The 17,158-nt window shown below is 45.5% G+C and overlaps 2 protein-coding genes across 7 annotated transcripts in view; both read right to left on the bottom strand.

The window, feature by feature from the left end:
* ARHGEF12 (Rho guanine nucleotide exchange factor 12) overlaps nt 1-4,207 on the bottom strand; it is a 144,314-nt gene extending 140,107 nt beyond the window's left edge. For all 4 annotated transcript variants that reach the window (XM_059183432.1, XM_059183434.1, XM_059183445.1 and 1 more), the window contains exon 1: nt 4,070-4,207. In XM_059183432.1, the coding sequence (XP_059039415.1) occupies nt 4,070-4,101 (32 nt within the window). In that variant the 5' untranslated portion in view covers nt 4,102-4,207. The remainder of the gene's footprint in view (nt 1-4,069) is intronic.
* Nucleotides 4,208-7,879: 3,672 nt separating this feature from the next.
* TLCD5 (TLC domain containing 5) lies at nt 7,880-15,929 on the bottom strand. 3 transcript variants are annotated; one of them, XM_059183456.1, is made up of 3 exons: nt 15,653-15,929; nt 13,334-13,522; nt 7,880-11,772 (listed from the first exon to the last, which is right to left on the bottom strand). In XM_059183456.1, the coding sequence occupies exon 3, from the start codon at nt 11,666-11,668 to the stop codon at nt 11,234-11,236; it is 435 nt and encodes a 144-aa protein (XP_059039439.1). In that variant the 5' UTR covers nt 11,669-11,772; nt 13,334-13,522; nt 15,653-15,929; the 3' UTR covers nt 7,880-11,233. The 3 variants fall into 3 exon arrangements, with proteins under 3 accessions (XP_059039439.1, XP_059039435.1, XP_059039436.1); XM_059183452.1 differs by having other exon boundaries at nt 13,334-13,533; nt 15,653-15,773; XM_059183453.1 differs by having other exon boundaries at nt 13,334-13,508; nt 15,653-15,738.
* Between the last annotated feature and the right edge of the window lie 1,229 nt (nt 15,930-17,158).

The raw sequence follows: 17,158 nt of genomic DNA, 5'->3' as shown, positions 1-17,158 counted from the left end.
ACTTCGTTAAAATTTATAATAAAATGTATTTATAGTCATACAGATAAATATATAAGAATAAATGTATAATAAATATAATTTATAATAAATAAAATGTATTAACTCAACGTTATCTCCCACATTTTAACGAGAAACCACCAACGTGTTAAGCAGCATTACCAGGTTACCATATTTTTGCAATGATTCAGATAGATTCTTTTGTCACCTCACCAAATAAATATGAACATCTTATAAATGTGCCATTAATCAGGAAGAGTACAGCTCTGCACTTTTTTAAAAGATTACTCTACATGTTGACTCATGTAAACATATTCAAGTAAATGTACTATTGCATGTCTATATGAATGAGGATTTTATACTGCACTGGAAGAACATTAAACCGAAATAAAGCTAGCACTGTGACCCTGGTCCCTAATCTCAATTTTGTATTTATCAAATGACTGACTTTACAAATAAACGGTACAAATAACTCAAGTTTGCAGATGACTCAGACAACCCTGAAATAGCACACATACAGGAGTCGTTTTGTTTTGTTTTTTAATCAAAAAGCATTATATGGCAATGATGGGAGAAAAGGTAACCTGGATGAAAATGTCAATTACTGTGTATATGCATATAAAGTCACAGCTTTACACACTCACCACAAGTTTGCTTAAGTTAAACAAGTTTACACGTGAACTCAGTACTAAGAAAATGCCAACATACCGAAAACCTTTATCTACCAATCAAAACAACAAAATCCCTAAGTCCTAGACCAAAGATCCATTTATTGTTATAACAAAATCCCACCTGTATCGTCCCTGAAAATTCACTTTTCTAAAATCTAGTCTGAAATCATTTAGGAAATCCACTGAAAGAGGATTCTCCCTTCTCTATCTCTCAGAAGAAATTCCAAGTGCCATAAGACCCCTAAATTGTCAGGGACAGAAGATAAGCGTCTAAGAGGACTGCAAACAATTAGGATATATTTTAAGACTAAATACACAATCAGTGCAAACTGAAGAAGAGCAATCAGATATTTCTACCACTTCAATCATTAGGGCTGATTCTAAAAGTGGAAAACTATATGTCTCACAGAAGTTACAAAGCAAGACACTAGATGGTATTCATAAGCTGCTTAGATTAAAAAAAAAAAAAACACTATTCAGATATACTACATAAAAACAGTAGCTACCATGAACATAGTTTGAATTTTAAATTGACGACTACACCTTTTAAGAAGGGAAGAGGGAGTGAGGGATCTGGAGAGTAGAAGACGGAGGAGGAAGAGAAGGGAGTAAATGAATGTGTTAATTTAACTGTAAAATAATAACAGGATATAACAGAGTTCTGAGTATCCACAGTGACCAATCAGAGCCTAAACATAGCTGAATTCCATCCCAGCCCCAGCACGTCCCTAACACAAGAATAAAACCCTTCTTATCTTGTTCAGCCATGTGTCGCCTGCCACAAACTGCAAAACAGAACAACGCCCAAAACCAGCTAGTCTGATTTCAAATGAGGACAGACAGACTCTGTAGTCAGAAGCACCACAATGAAAGAACTCTAACTCACACAGCTGGCCTGGTGGGTCTGCACACTCTACAAAACAAAGCCATACCACATACAGTACTTCAAACTTGAAAGGATCTTTAAAAAGCTACACTGGCACTGTTAATTTGCCAATAGCTCTAGTATCAGCAAAATACACCTATAGTACACTGGAATTAGACCTTGAGAAAAGAGGATGAGGTAGACAGAGCTGAGAAGAAGCTAAGAACTACAGTATACTCATAACTTGGTTAACGTACTGGGAAAAAAATAACATTACACCACGGCTTCCAGATTTAACCCCAACATATATTCAAATCAGGGACAACTACTCTCCTAATGAGCAAATGGATGCTTGATATTTGCAGAGTTATATGTGTTTAAAGAAAATGTAACAGTCACGCAAGAATAATCTTGTTTAAAAAAAAAAAAAAAAACTAGCACAAATTCCTAGGATACAGGTATCCATACTCTCTTAATGCATATTAAATATTAAGCGGCTTTTGAAGTTTGTTTTCAGTTTAGAAAAGTATGTGAGATCAACAAGCACCTGAACTAATTCAAGGATATTAATACCCAAACCAATTTGCAGATTCATCTTACACTTAGAATACTCGTCTTTTAATCCTTTGTGCCTAGCACAGGGCCTGGCAAAGAACAGACCTTCACTGATGGCATGTTTACTGTATATTTATATCTCATCTAACTCATTAAAAAATTCCAAATCCCAAGATTTTATTTCCATGATACTAAAAAAAAAGGAAGCAAATCTCTGAGAAGCAGAAAGGACGAAGATTATTATGTGGGTGCTATCAGGTGATTTTCATGTGACATGAGCTGGTGACCCCAGGTTTTGATTCTACAAAATTAAGCACCCCTAGTATCACAATAAAAACTACCAATACTATATTAGATCCTAATAAGAATTCTTATCTAAAGGCTCAACACAGAGGGCGAGAACTGAATGAACCAGGAAAATAAAAACAATTACCCACACACCCATTACAGTGACTTCTCAGTAGCAAAAAACCCTGAAAGGAAAAGGAATAGGGATAACCTGAAGAAATTAGGATAAGCACTGTTGTTACTTGGGTACAATCAGAAAAGTTGAAAACTAAAATGCATTTTAAAAAATACACAAGGAGGGGCGCCTGGGTGGCTCAGTAGGTTAAGCAGCGGCCTTCCACTCAGGTCAGGAGCCCAGAGTCCTAGGATAGAGCCCAGCATCCGGTGCTCTGCTCAGCAGGGAGTCTGCTTCCCCTGTTCCCTCTGCCTACCTCTCTGCCTACTTGTGCTCTGTCAAATAAATAAAATAAGATAAAAAATACACAAAGAATATAGTTTAAATATTTAATGGAATCTTTTAGGTGAACATTCACGTGACACTGGAAAGCATCAACAGGAAGAGGAAGTTCTGTTTCTGGAGTAGCTGTTATGGTATGATAATGGAATTTGGCCCTTTTAAAATCAACAAATGAGTCTGACGTTTCGGTGAAACTCTTATTAGGAAATTCAACTATTTTCTGCAGAAGCACCATTGTTGCTCTCTTCATCAAAGTGCTTTCTTTGGCCCCTTCATTCAGTTATTTGATCTTTTTTAAAAAAAAAAAAAGGTGTAATAGTTTGAATGCTGACTTAAAAAAAAAGGTTGACTGAAATTTGGAACCAGCATACAATGTCATAATGATATTGAGAAATTAAACACAGTAAAGGAATTTACTGTTTAACCTAATAGTCCAAAGAATAACCCTTAAGAGTTAAGAAGCTCCATTTAAACCCCATAATCTAGCTCAATTCACCAACCACCAGGAAACATAGATAAGCAGTAGAAAGGACTCACAGAACTCAACAAATCCACCTGCCATGCTACCATGTACCATCTAATTCGCTTAGGGTTTGTATCCCTTCGATGCAAATGCAAATACTAAAAATGCAGCAATTAAAATCAAGCCCCATGACTTTTCCTCCCCCTTTTTAGATCCAGCAAGAGCCCGTGACTTACTAGTAATTTCAACATTCTGGAAAATTATTAGATAATGAACGCTACGCAACTCAGTATTGAAAGAAGATCAAGTTCAAAAATCATCATGTAGTGGCCTCGGAACGAAGTTCACAAGCAGCAATTCCTAAAATCTAACAGTGTCTAGAGAATTACAGGGCAGGAAGAAAACCAATGATGCACCAATACCCCAGCCGACTTCGGGCACTGACCTTCACCCAAAATGACCTTTCTCTGGTTCCAAGATAAGTACAGAATCCCAATGCCCGCTACAGGCAGAAAACCCACAATCATGGCTTTACCTACCCCTTCGCTGAGAATCTGGAGAAAAGTTTCTCTCCAGAAAAAAGCTACATTTCCAAATTCAATCAACTGGGTAACTTGGCAGCAACCCCAGACTAATTGCAGAGCTCCCAAACAACCCTCTCTCCTAAGCCTGTCAACTTCACTGGTCAAAGGCAATTGGCAATCACTGAGTCTCTGCTAGCTAGGTCAGGCCGAATCCAGGGAAGCTAAGCGCAAGGGGAGCTTCATACCAACCTGTCGGTGATAGTAGACTGTGTGCCACTCATTGGGGCCCTTGGCGAGAGGTCCTCCTTTTATCCAACTTGCATTTTACAGTAACACCTCCACCCCACCCCCAGTGCTCTGGGATCAGGCCCGACTCCGTAAGGGACACAAAAGTCCAACTCAAAACTCCATTCAGTCATCTAGAACGTCCCACTGGAAGGGGTGGCGGACAGGGGATGTTGGTCGGAGCAAAACAGGTTATTTCCCAAAACAAACCGAGGAAGATTGCCAGAAGGCGAGTTCGAGAGCTAGAGCTCAATCCTCGGGAAGGCACAAGGAGAAAACTTCGTCACGGAGAGAAGTCGGCGAGCCGTAGGGGAAGGGGCCCGGGAATCGCTCCGGGGGCTGGGGCGGGATCAGCTCGGGGCTGGGGTGTCGGCTCCTCCTCCGGAGTCTCGGGGGCCTGCGAGTCCCCGCCGCCGCGGGGCCGGCTGCTCTGCTCTCCGCTCTCTATCGGGGGCTGCCGGCCGCTCGTGGCCGCAGCCTCGGCCGCGTCTCGGGCCGTCCCGCGCCAGGCTCGCGCGGCTCCATGTCCCCGGGCCGGGGGACCCCTCTTGTCTTCCTCGCCGCCCCCACCAGGCTCCGGGCGCTGAGACGACCGCGGGCGCCGGGAGAGGGGGGTCCCTTAGCCTGAGGTGACAGGAACCTGGTCTCTCAGCGCCGCGGGCTGCTCCCCATCCCTGGGAGGCCCGGACTCTTCCGCAGTCGGCACGGGCGGCGGCGGCGGCTCCTCCCCGACGCGCCGGTAGGCGGCCGTTCCCGCGAGGGGCGGGAGGTTCCCGTGCGGCCCGGCCTCTAAGCACCGGCCCCGGAGGTCGGCGGCAGCGGCGGCAGCGCGGCGGCAGCGACCACTCGGAGCGCGGGGCCCGGCTCGCCGGGTCCTGGGGCCCTCGCGGGAGCGCGCGCGGCGGGCGGAGGAGGCAGCCGGCGGTGGGGGCCGCGCGACGACCGCAGGCGCGCGCACGGGTTCCGGTTCCGGTTCTGTCTTCCCGGCCCCGGCCGCGTCCAGCGCGAGCTCGAGCTTCCCCTCCCCCGCCGACTTTTTTTGGCCTCCTCCCCTCTGACTTCGGGAAGCCGCCTCACCCGGGATCCCTCCGCGGCGCGCAGGGCCACCCCGCCGCCCTCGCCGCCCTCGGCGCCCGGCCTCCCTCGTCTCCTCCGCGCTTCCCTGCGCGCCAGGGCCGCGCGGACGCCTCCGCCGGCGTCCTGTTTGGGGAGCTAAAAAGTAGTTCTGCAGGGCGGGGGAAGGGGGGAACCGGCCCACCCCGGGAGTCCCACCCACCCAGCGTCGGCCCCGCGGCCCGGTGAGCGCCGGGGAGCTGTGCTTTGGAGTGTGTCGTGTACGAGCTCGAGCTCGGCTTACCTCCGGACACCGCCAAAGAGCGCTCTCCCGGACCGGAGGCGTCCGGGATGAGAGGCTCTTTGGGAATTACCCCTTGCCCTGGAAACGTTTATTCCTTAATGGAATGTACTTGTTCTTATTTTCTGATAACACCTAAAGACCGCTTGTGACTGATGGAAGCGAAGAGCTCAGGTCCGGGTGCCGGGACACCGTCCCTAACTCAGCATACCCCAGCGAAGGGAGGGTTTGGCCTTGGGCGCTCACCTGGGCACCTGCTGGCCACATCCCAGGGCAGGGGCCGCCGCGCACCACTCCTGGCTGCTGGGGAACGTTAGAGGAGGGAGGTGTGTGGGGCTGGGGGTGGGGAGGGCGGTTGCGGGGGAGTGAGTGTGGGAATTGGAGCCAGGATTTCTTGGTATAATATTGCTTTAAGGCTGCTTCTGCCTTGGCAAAATGAAATGTATGATTTCCAAATGGAGAAAGCATGGTGCTTTCCACAGCGACTCCACAAGCTTGCCGTGGGGAGAAATGGGAGCAGCAAGTTAAGTGTATTTATCCAGTACGAAGAGTAGCAGTTCTCTGAAGAGTTCCCATATTTTTTCTTTCTTTCTTTCTTTTTTTTCCCTACCGGGTACGTTTAGATATCCATCTAGTTTTATGGTTGCATAATTCCATAGTGTAGCAATTTAAGTACCGCATGCAAAAAGTTCAGTTCTGCCTGCCAATGTCAAAGTGACTGTCGCTTTACCTGTTTTCAGACTTAATGGGTTTAAACCTGTATTGGTAGGTGAGGGTTCTCAGCATTTTTGTGGAAATCAAGAGTTAAAGCAAATTTATTAAACAATGGTTGTGGAGAGGGGAAACAGTTACCTCTGAACAATGCTGTTTCTAAAAGTCAACCTGTAACAGTTCAAGGAAAGATCACTATCCCTGAATAGATGCATGAGCTAAGGCTGACGTTAGAACGGGGTAAAAAAAGGAAAAGATAAACAGAGGCCAAAGATGACTCTTTTTATTGCTTGATTTTTTTTTTTTTTAAGTTCAGGGCACAGCCAGCTAATTTTGTAATGTTTATTTTGGGAAAGAATAGCAGCAGATTAACGTTCCAAACCACTTTCCTAATGATCAGACCAGGATACATCGCCACCTGCTGGTGTACCCTAGCATAATTCTACCCTGAGAACTGAAATTGCATATTTTTTGCGTATTAACTGAAAAGAGCTCCATCCAGCCACATAAAATGACCAAAATGCAAACTTTATCCCCAAACGTATATCTTCCTTAAACATACTAAATCCTCTTGCCAGATTCTAATAATTTACAGGGTAGGTATGAAATTAATTGGACCCAATGAGTCATCAAATCATGCCTTTAAAAAATGAGTTCTTCTCTTCCCTTCGAGAATGCCTCACTACTTGAGCTTCAGGAATAAAACAAACTGGGAAAATTTCCTAATTCACCTCTCTTCCTTGCATACAAAACCTCTTGGCAGGCTGCTTTCAAGATCTTTCCAAACTTAAGCAGACCCAAAGTTCTAGCTGTGAGCAAAGAAGGCATTTGCTGTGGGAAAGCTTCAGAAGATGGTAAGCAAAGGATTTAATTAAGCCAGTGGTTATTCATTCCAGAACTATTTTTTTCAATGATGAAAATCTCTTTACTCTAAGAGTAAAAACATCCTTGAAAGGCTCTTTAGAGCTCTTGTAGCTCTAGACTCATAAAGGCTATATGTAAAGAATGCCTTCAGGAGAGTCACACCAATCTAAGAGAACACAGTGCCCATGGTCATTAGTCGCTTAACCTAAAAAAAATGACACTGGTGACACAATCCATGGTGCATGCTTTGAGGTTACCCCCCTCAGAGGGTGGGGGGGCAGGGTGGTTATTCTAAACCATATCTTCATCCGGTTTTTCAACATTTATTGAGCACCTACTGTATGTCTAACACTGTTCTAGGCATTCTAAACACAGTTCTGAGAGAGCTGAGGACCTTGTCTTCATGAAGCCTATTCAACATCATCATTTTCAAGGCAATGCTCGCGGTGCCTAAGCATCCAACTCTTGGTTTTGGCTCAGGTCATGACCTCAGGATTGTGGGACTGAGCCCACAGGTTGCCAGGCTCTATGCTCAGCAGGGAATCCACTTGAGATTCTCTCTCTCCCTCTACCCCTGGGAGAGAGAAATATAATAAATAATTCAAGGCAGCTACCCAAACAGGTGGCAAAATAAAGAAATTTATTTCTTCCTCTCTCTGGCAATCTTTTCCTGTATGTAGATTGTTGCCCCCGAAAGTAAACAGTTATTAGGAGTGGTTGGTGGTAAGAGCAGATAAGAGGTATTTCACAGATAAGTATAAATATGGATCAACATTTCTACAAGCCAGAAGAATTCTTTTCATTTTACTTCTTGGCAAAACCACAATAAAGATGTAAAGGCAGACTTGGGTTGATAAAAAAGTTTATTTTTATAAAATTTAGTACAAATCTCATTGAAATATAAATATTTCTTGAGCAGTGTTAGGAATTATTACATAGTAATCCAAAGGCAAATGAGTAAAATACTTCATTTTGTTGGACCATATCACATGTTAATTAGCCCTTCATTTATCTGTGACGTAGAAACCCGGCATCTTAACTGCTGACTCACCTTCATGTCCCATTTTTCTCTCAGGGAGTTTCCTTCATAGTTACTAGTTAAAACATCAAGAAAAGCTGAAATGAACAATTTTTCTTCTCTTATTATTTAGGTTATTCAAATTCCAAAAGACACCCAAGTATATTCCCATCAGAGTACCCCTAAAACAGCAAGATCTGCAATCCCTTCACTTCTGAGGAGTAAAAAGAAAAAAAAATTGGTACCAGATTAAGCCTATTCATTTGTCTGGTATGGAACAGGTTGCACTGTGCCAAAATTCAAGAGCCAGCTTTTTCTTTTCTTTTTTTAAGCTCCTGCGCCAAGCCACTCTTTTTTTACTAGGCTTTTGCTAAAATCAGCATTCCCTAGCATCCAACTTCGACCACAGTTTTGTTGGAAAGACTCTCACCAGCCTTCTGGGGATCCTGATCACAGAAGAAAAGAGACGGAGACGCTACTGTCAGATTACTTCCATGTGCAGCAAACCTCGTTAACCAGATGACAGTCCTTTTAAAAGACCCACTGTTAACATGCCTTGGAAGCTGCTTTTGCCAGAGCAACGATGACTTTATGCAGTTCCAATGCTCCACCACGTCTGGCCACTGACTTCCATTTTCAAGACCACTCATTAAGTTAGTATTACCAGTGACCATAGAATGGGTGGAGACTTTCTACTGACTTAGGCTTAGCCTTCAGTGGCCCCACACATTTGCTCAGTAACTGAGCATACCAATCCCCAGTGGTCTAAATAACATAATACATTAATCAAATAAATAAATAAACAATAAATAAATAAATAATACTTAATTTCTTTTTCCATAAAAGTCCTACATTAAAGATACCCCTTAATAAAATGCCAGTGTTGCTGTGAAATACACAATGGGGTATTTCATTCATTCACAACGGGGTATAAACCCGAGACAAAGAGTACACAAGCGACCTGCCCAATCAATCTGGCAAGTGAGTAGCCAAATTAGTTAAAAGAACCCAGAAAGTATGGATTCCTAACCTCTCGTTCTAAGCTTACATTTCTTGCTTTCCTTGGGTGAGATTAGAGTCTACTGGACTAAGAAATACTTTGTTCCCTTCCAAGACAGCCCTTGTCATATTTTATCCACAGAGAAGGGCGCCTTTTTCAGTGAAAAGAAAAGGTAGTTAAGGGATGCCTGAGTGGCTCAGTGGGTTAAGCTTCTGCCTTCGGCTCAGGTGATGATCCTGGGGTCCTGGGATCGAGGTCCTGGGATTGAGCCCCGCATCGGGATCTCTGCTCAGCAGGCAGCCTGCTCCCCCCGCCCTCTCTCTCTGCCTGCCTTTCTGCCTCTCTCCATCAAATAGATAATCTTAAAAAGAAAAGAAAAGGTAGTTTAGAGGGCTAAAGGGAATGTATATGAAATTTTAAAAATTAGCCTCATCACCCTGCGGCCAGCACACTTGACTGGTTCTGGTCTGCAGTATGTAGAGCAGAACTGAAACTTGAACTGCCATCTCAAGCACTGTGGAATCCACATGGTAAATCCCTATGGAATTCACTCCCAGTCTCTCATGCCTGGGAGATTAATGCACAAAAGCCCTGAGAATTGGCATGGTTTTCCTGGTAGGGCAGAACCCGTACAACAGGACTTGGTAAATCTGTCCACATCTCATTCATCTCTCATCCAAAGCCCTAGCTCTCTGGTTTTCGTGCAGGAAAGAGTTAACAGGGCAGACCTGAACTCCTGTCCTTGGGAAGGCCCACCTGCAAGGCTGGCCCTTGGCTGGCATCTAGGAACTTCGATTTCGATTTCAGGAGCACCCCCTCCACCAACTGCTGAGAATAGCCCACTGTGCCTAAATTGTTTGTGCAAACAATATGGTACAGCTGAACACCTACCTTCCTGCTGAGAGTCAGGAATTTTGCTCCATGCCGGGCATGGGCCCCAATAAAACACTTGGGCACTGAGCATCTAATGAGCTTCCTTGTTGGATATTTTACACATATGGCCACAAACTGTTGTTAGAGCAATTAAGCACATCCTGGGTGATCCCACTTTTGGAGAGGGTTCTGGAAGCTTGGGCCTGGTTTCCCTTGGACTCCGCCCTAGGCACCTTGTCCCTTTGCTGCTCTCTTTGTACCCTTTCACTGTAATTAATCACAGCTAGGAGCCTGACTACATTCTGAGTCATGGGAATCCTCCAAGCAAAGCACTAAACCTGGGGGTGTCTTGGGGACCCTCAACAGTTGGTATAGGGGGTCCTCAAGAAGTGACCCACCCCCACCGCCAGTTTCACCCCCTCCTTTTCTCTGCTCTTCCCTTTGTGTAAGCATAACCAGTTCCCTGATCTGATACTCAGAATGTCAGACATTTTCTTCCTGAAAGTCCCTCCCTTTATAGTAAATGGGGTGACCTCATTTAAAATTGCTACCTAGAGGGGCGCCTGGGTGGCTCAGTGGGTTAAAGCCTCTGCCTTTGGCTCAGGTCATGATCCCAGGGTCCTGGGATCGAGCCTGCCCCTCTCTGCCTGCCTCTCTGCCTACTTGTGATCTCTCTCTGTCAAATAAATAAAATTTAAAAAAAAAATTGCTACCTGGAGGGGTGGCTGGGTGGCTCAGGCATTAAGCGTATGCCTTCGGCTCAGGTCATGATCCCGGGGTCCTAGGATAGAGTCCCACATCAGCCTCCCTGCTCCGTAGGAAGCCTGCTTCTCCCTCTCCCACTCCCCCTGCTTGTGTTCCCTCTCTCACTGTGTCTCTGTCAAATAAATAAATAAAATCTTAAAAAAAAAAAATTGCTACATGGAAAGCAGGAATGAGTTTGCTCAGGAGTCAATTCTCAAAGGAATTCTCAAATTCCCTCCTGAGCTGTCTAGCCATCAGGCATCCCAGAGACAAGAGGACCCAGGGACACCAGGAACTAAAAGGAATGCAGCATTGCTCACCTCACAGTGACATACTCACAACTACCACCACGTAGTTTCGCTTTTCTACAACCGTGCTATGGTGGAAGTTCGTGTTTTAATACTGGTATGGGCTCCATTTGCAGACTGACCAAAGGTTGAACTGGTAAGGTTTAGCCCTTTTTTGAAACCTAACTTCACTGGAAGCATGGTTCTGTAACACCGTATCTCAGACCTGGGTCCCGCGGCCGACTAACCCTGACCCACTGTCTGGACAAAGTCATGGCTAGTGCGTTTTGAGATGGCCGTTCTGCTTCAGCTGTCGCTCCTCGCCCCGCCTGGTTCTCCAGGCATGGTATTTCTTGATGCTTTTCCTCCATGCAAAGCGCCAGATGCTGAACATGAAACACCAAGACACAGCGTACATCGCTACTCCCCCAACCTTCACAAACCACCTGGGCTTGGGGGAGACTAGTTCGCAGAAAAGGAGGCGAGCTCCTACACCAATCCTCACTCCGGTAAACAGGGCCACGAAGAGGAAGTCCACCACATCGCCAGTGAAACTGTGGTAGCGGCCTGTTTCTCGGAGAAACCAGCGTATCTGCAACAAGGGGTTGGTGATCTCACTTCCAAAGAGGACCGCGTTGACCTCTGTGCCTGACTCCCCGAGCACCAGGGCCATGATGATGCCCAGGATACTGAGCGTGTGGTGAGCCAGCATCAGGGGCCCCTCGGACTGGAAGTAGATGCACCAGCCCAAGTCGAAGATGAAGTAGCCCAAGGTGAGACACAGAACGTGCACTTGGAGAGGAGTATTGGGTGAGCCTGAAATAAACCGAGACAAAAGCAAACTGAATGGCTAGACCCTGATGCCTTGCACCAAGGTCCAATTGTTTCCCGAGCTTTCCTGAACCAGGCAGGCACATGCATTTGAGTGACAACCACAAAAGACTAAAAACTAAAACCCGGGTCTTTATTAAGCCCAATTATATCACAGGCCCGGGAAATGCTATTCTGTTGAACCGGATCTCAATGAGTGATCTGAGCACCCAGTGTCCTCTCTACAGAGCAGCATAAAATTGAGCTGTTTTGTCTTTTTAGTTAAAACCCTAAAGCTTCTTTCTCTTTATTTCTTAAAATTGTATTTATTTATTTATTTATTTAACAAATTTTAAAGGTCTGTTTCCAGACTCTTTTAGTTATTCTGCCCTGGATGCCAGATTAATTTCTTAGCGTAATGGGTTAGACTGCCGGGCACTGGTGGCCCTACCTTTCTTGAAAGTGGGCCTTGGAAAGAACCCCAGGAGTTAGTGTATTTCTAGCCCAAGAAAAATGAATCCAAGAACTCAATGTTCAAATCTCTTTAAAACCTTCATATAAGACATACAGCTTAATAGCAGCTTTCATATCAGCTGGAATAGTTCTGGGAAAACCTCAGAAGCTCAATATAGAAATTTAAGGAAATTAAAAAAAAAAAAAAAGGAACCTAAGGAATTAAAAAAACAATCAGATCCTAGGGGACTTCTGGTTGGAATTGTACCCCCCAGATTCTTATGTTGAAGCCCTAATGCTCAACTCATCACAATGTGACTGTATTTGGAAAGAAGGCCTTTAAAGAAGTAAATTAAAATGAGGTTGTTAGGATGGGCCCTTATCCAACATGGCTGATGTCCTTATAAAAGGAGGAGAGTAGGACACAGACACATGAAAAGGGGAGACCATGTGAGGACATGGCAAGAAGGGAGCCACCTGCAAGCAAAAGAGAAAAGCCTCAGAAGAAACCAAACCAGCCAACAACTTGGACTTGGACTTCTAGCCTGCAGAATTGTGAAAAAATAAGTTTCTGTTGTTTATGCTTCCCAGTCTGTGGCATTTTGTGACAGCAGCCCCAGAAAACTAATTCAAGGGGATACAACCTTTTTTATTCTAAGGAGGTAATACTTGCACATCTAGCAGTTTAAAAATCAATATAGGTGCTATAAATAACGAGACACCAATTAAATGATAGGATATGCATAACAAATTATTACATCACAGTTAAGGAGGATAAACAAAGGCGCGCCTGAGTGGCTCAATGGGTTAATAAGCCTCTGATCTCAGGATCCTGGGATCGAGCCCCACATCAGGCTCTCTGCTCAGCAGGGAGCCTGCTTCCCCCTCTCTCTCTGCCTGCCTCTCTGCCTACTTGTGATCTCTGTCAAATAAATAAATAAAATCTTTTTTAAAAAAAAAAAAAGAAGAAGACTCCCAATACAAATCATAAAGCTAATTATTCTTCAATATTCTCCAATATTGTAAAAATTCTGTGAAAATGTCCCATCCTTTCAAGACTATCCCCCAAATTATAAACCCCTTAGGGAAAAATCCTCTAATGTCTCCCACCTACCTGGGTGGGTAAAAGGCCAAGGGCCATCAATGAAGCCAATATAAGCCGAGAAGCCTATGGAGAGGATTCCATGGGTGAACGTCACCAGCCGGCAGCTCCACTCAAAGCTTCGGTGCTTATTCAGGCGGCAGAAAGAGATGTAGAGTGAGAGCCAGCCCCCCAGGCTGCACAGCACCTGCGGACACAGAGCTAATGCCATCCTATGATGAAAAGACCAAAACCAGAAAAAACAAAGGATGCACCCTAAGAAAACAGCATTGGGTCAATTGTATCATCTTCATTCCTACTCTAGGATAGTACAAAAACATTGCTTTCACTGAAATACTTCTTCCATATCAACACAGCCAAGAATTGTTCATTAAAGCGTGGTTGTGATTCTGATTCCATGTTTCTTAGAGATAACTGATAAAAACCCCTAAACCGAAAACCAGGAACTGCATTCTGAGTTGGTAGACTGCCTGATGATAACATATCATATTGTTACGATGAGTAAATGTCAACAATAACCTGCCAGTGATGACTGACCTTGGATGAACGTGAGTAATACAATACACATATTAGATAATGTGTTCACGCTTCAAAAATCCCAATAAGACACTCTCGTGAAAAAAACAGTACCACCACCTGTGGTTTCTGCAAGAGGTCATATGACGCATAGCGGTTTCATGTGGTTTGAAGCTGATACTGACTCAGCTGAAGTTTGGATTTGGGTCACAGGTTTACCAATTAAAATCGAAACTTGAGGTAAACCTGAATAGGGAACTAAACGGAGTCTAGGCATTTCGGAAGGGGAAAAAAAAATCCTAGTTCTGTTCAGTTCTGAAACCCAACTCAATGACTGACCAAGGCAGAAGCAGAAGGTGTTTAAGTGGGAAAGTTTTGTTTGAGGTATAAAATATATCCTTAAGGCAGTTAATCAGATAAACACCAAAAAAGTCAGAAAGCTACGCTCTGAAATTTTTACGAATGACAAGTATACCAAGCCAAGAATGACTGTAACTGAGTCAATTTAGCCATCCAGGTCTAAAATCTTAAAGTAACCAAAATATTGTTATTAATATTCATTAGCTCCTCTATTGAAAGTACAAATAAAAAAGTCAAAAACATTTCAGATATCTGTGTCATCTCAGCAGGAATTTTCTGCATGGCTACCCTTATTGCTTAACCCTATTCTGACATGTGAAATAGTATCCCTGGACCAACACACTTCAATACACAACCACTCCCCAGAATGCTATCCAGAGGGCTTTACCAAGGTCAAGTTCTGCACAGTGTTCATCTGAAATCAGGTTTCTATTCAAGAAAACAGCAGGTATCAATAACAGTCCTGAGTTCCAATTCTGTCTATGCCCCTAAATCAGAATAAAAGTATGGGCAAATCACTTTCACCTCTTGAGCCTCCATAAAAAAACAAACAAACAAACAAAACAAAAAAAAAAAAAAAAAAAAAAAAAAACGGACGAAAACGAAAGAGAGAAGAAAAGAGGATTGAAAATTCTAATCCGGCCCAGTTCTGACAAGGAGTTCTGAGATAAATTTTGTAAAACATCTAGGCCAATTTTCCAGAGCAAGGGCCAGAAATACAAAGTACCCAGAGTGAAAAGAACCGTTCTCGCTTATTTCCTTGTAAATGCCAGGGTCAGCGGCCAGTAATACGGATCAGCTCATTTGGATCTGCTGATTAGTATTTTTAGAGCCCTCTTCCCAGAATCCTAATTCCCTGGCAGAACAGAGGAAACAGTAGTCTATTTACAAACATTTAAATAAAAGAATAGACATTTGTAAGGGGCAGATACAAGTCTGTGACCTTGGGAAAGTCACTCCATCTCTGGATTTCCGCTTTTGTTTCTTTCTTTTTTCTTTTCTTCCTCCCCACCCCCACTTTTGGGTAAAAGAACGGAAGGGTATTGGGGTGGCCGATCCGGCTCAGAATTCCAAGGCTCCCGTCCTCGCTCCTCCCGTTCCAGGGCCAGATTCGGGAGGAGGAGCGCTGGGCGGGCCCACCTGGCTCGCGGCCGCGGAGCAGGCGTGGCTGGGGCGAGCGGCTACCCGGGCGCCCCGCGGGCACCGCGAGCGCCGCTCCCTCCGACTCGCCCACCGCCCGCGGGCCACGGCCCTGTGCGGACCTCCGGCCTCCCGCCCGCCAAGGCCTCCCGCGACCCCGGGCAGGAAGAGCCCCACCCCCACCCCGGTCCCCCGGCTGCCAGGCGGGGCCATCTGCCCGCCTCCTTCCCCGCCAGTGGGCCGGGCGGACCGGGCCGTCCTCGTCCCGAACCCAACCCAGCGGCCGGAGTGCGGCCGTTCGCGCCGCGCTGTTACCTGGCCGAGCGCGCCGGGAAGCCTCGGGCGCCTCGGCCCCAGAGCTCAGAGCGCGGATTCCCGGAGCAGGAAGCGGCGGAGAGAGGGAGAGAGAACGATGCTCTGACGGCGGCGGAAGAGGAGCCGGGGGTCTGGGGGCACCTTGTGGCTGGGAGGACGGAGCGCAGAACCAGAACCCGAGCTGGACGGGGGAAGTCCCTAAAGGGAGCCGGAGGGTCCTCCTCCAGCGCTCCCGGCTGGGATGGGGGGAGATAGCGGGGTGTGACCTAGTGGTCACGTGAGACCCGCAGGCTGCCTCCCTTGTTTGCGTGTTTGTTTGTTTGTTTGTTTGAATAATTATCCATCCAGTCCCCCGTCCCCGCAGTTTGGGGCCGCCCGTCCAGTCACTGAGGGCTCGCCCCCCTACTAGGCACTGAGTCTCAGTTTCGAAACCAGGACACCAATCACTGATTTGCCAGAAAGGGCTTAGGCCTGGGCATTAGAAATTAGTCCTTTTCCTGACAGCCCTGTTACCAACTTGGCGTAGAATATAAGACTTAAAAATAAACCCGGCTTGGTTACTGACTCTGTGTCTTTGGGCAAGTTGCTTAACTTCTCTGTGCCTCGGTTTTCTCAAACCCAGAACCGGGATAGTAGTAATAGCCATCTTATAAGGTTGTTGTGAGAATTTTACACGCTTTACCAATGTAAACTGCTTAGAACAATGGCGGGCCCAAGGAAGTCATTATATAAACGTTAATTATTGTGGGGGCACTTGGGTGGCTCAGTGGGTTAAAGCCTCTGCCTTTGACTGGGGTCATGATCCCAGGGTCCTGGGATCGAGCCCCACATCCGGCTCTCTGCTCAGCGGGGAGCTGTCTCCCCACCCCACCCCCAGCCCCGCCACCTGCCTTTCTGCCTACTTGTGATCTCTGTCAAATAAATAAATAAAATCTTTTTTAAAAAAATGTTAATTATTGTGGTTGGTGACACTTCTGGTAATTCCTTTCTCCTCTTTGAGCTCTATTTTAGTACTAAGGAAAGCCAGCTGGAAGAAATGACCAAACACGTGGCTCACATGGGGTAAAGAGGGTATCTGGATTCGTTTATTAGGATGGATGCTGAGGGGCCCAGACAGTCTTAAAAAGCGAAGTCGTTAGGTAGGGATGTGAGCATTTACACCATGGCTGGGGAGTAGTTAATAATCTACTTTTGACATTTATCTTGCTAATCTCTCATGAGTAAGGACCAAACTGTTTTCATCTTTGTTTTTTCTAATACCTGGTAGGAGGCAGATGTGATGAATGTTCGATGGTTGGATGAATGGGAAATGAGCCTGGAAAAGTGTATTGGAAACGACTGGGGCCTAAACCTTGCTGATCTTCTACACCATGTAGGATGTGTCTTCCAAATGCCCTTGTAGGCTGTATCTTGAAGAGTATAATTTAGCAGGCTTAATGTGGGGGCCAGGAATACATATCTTTTAAAACATAACCCACAGGTCATTCAGATACTAGTCACATTTAA

The sequence above is a fragment of the Mustela lutreola genome, chromosome 1, assembly GCF_030435805.1.
Source record: "Mustela lutreola isolate mMusLut2 chromosome 1, mMusLut2.pri, whole genome shotgun sequence".
Classification (NCBI taxonomy): domain Eukaryota; kingdom Metazoa; phylum Chordata; class Mammalia; order Carnivora; family Mustelidae; genus Mustela; species Mustela lutreola.
Note: the sequence above shows the minus strand (reverse complement) of the source record. Positions and strands in the feature narration are given on the sequence as shown.

Excerpts from the sequence above, each read along its gene's own strand:
- TLCD5 (XM_059183452.1), bottom strand. The coding sequence starts at position 13,532 with ATGGCATTAGCTCTGTGTCCGCAGGTGCTGTGCAGCCTGGGGGGCTGG. Across the intron at positions 11,773-13,333 it reads TTGGCCTTTTACCCACCCAG|GCTCACCCAATACTCCTCTC; the intron begins GTAGGTGGGAGA and ends GGTTTATTTCAG.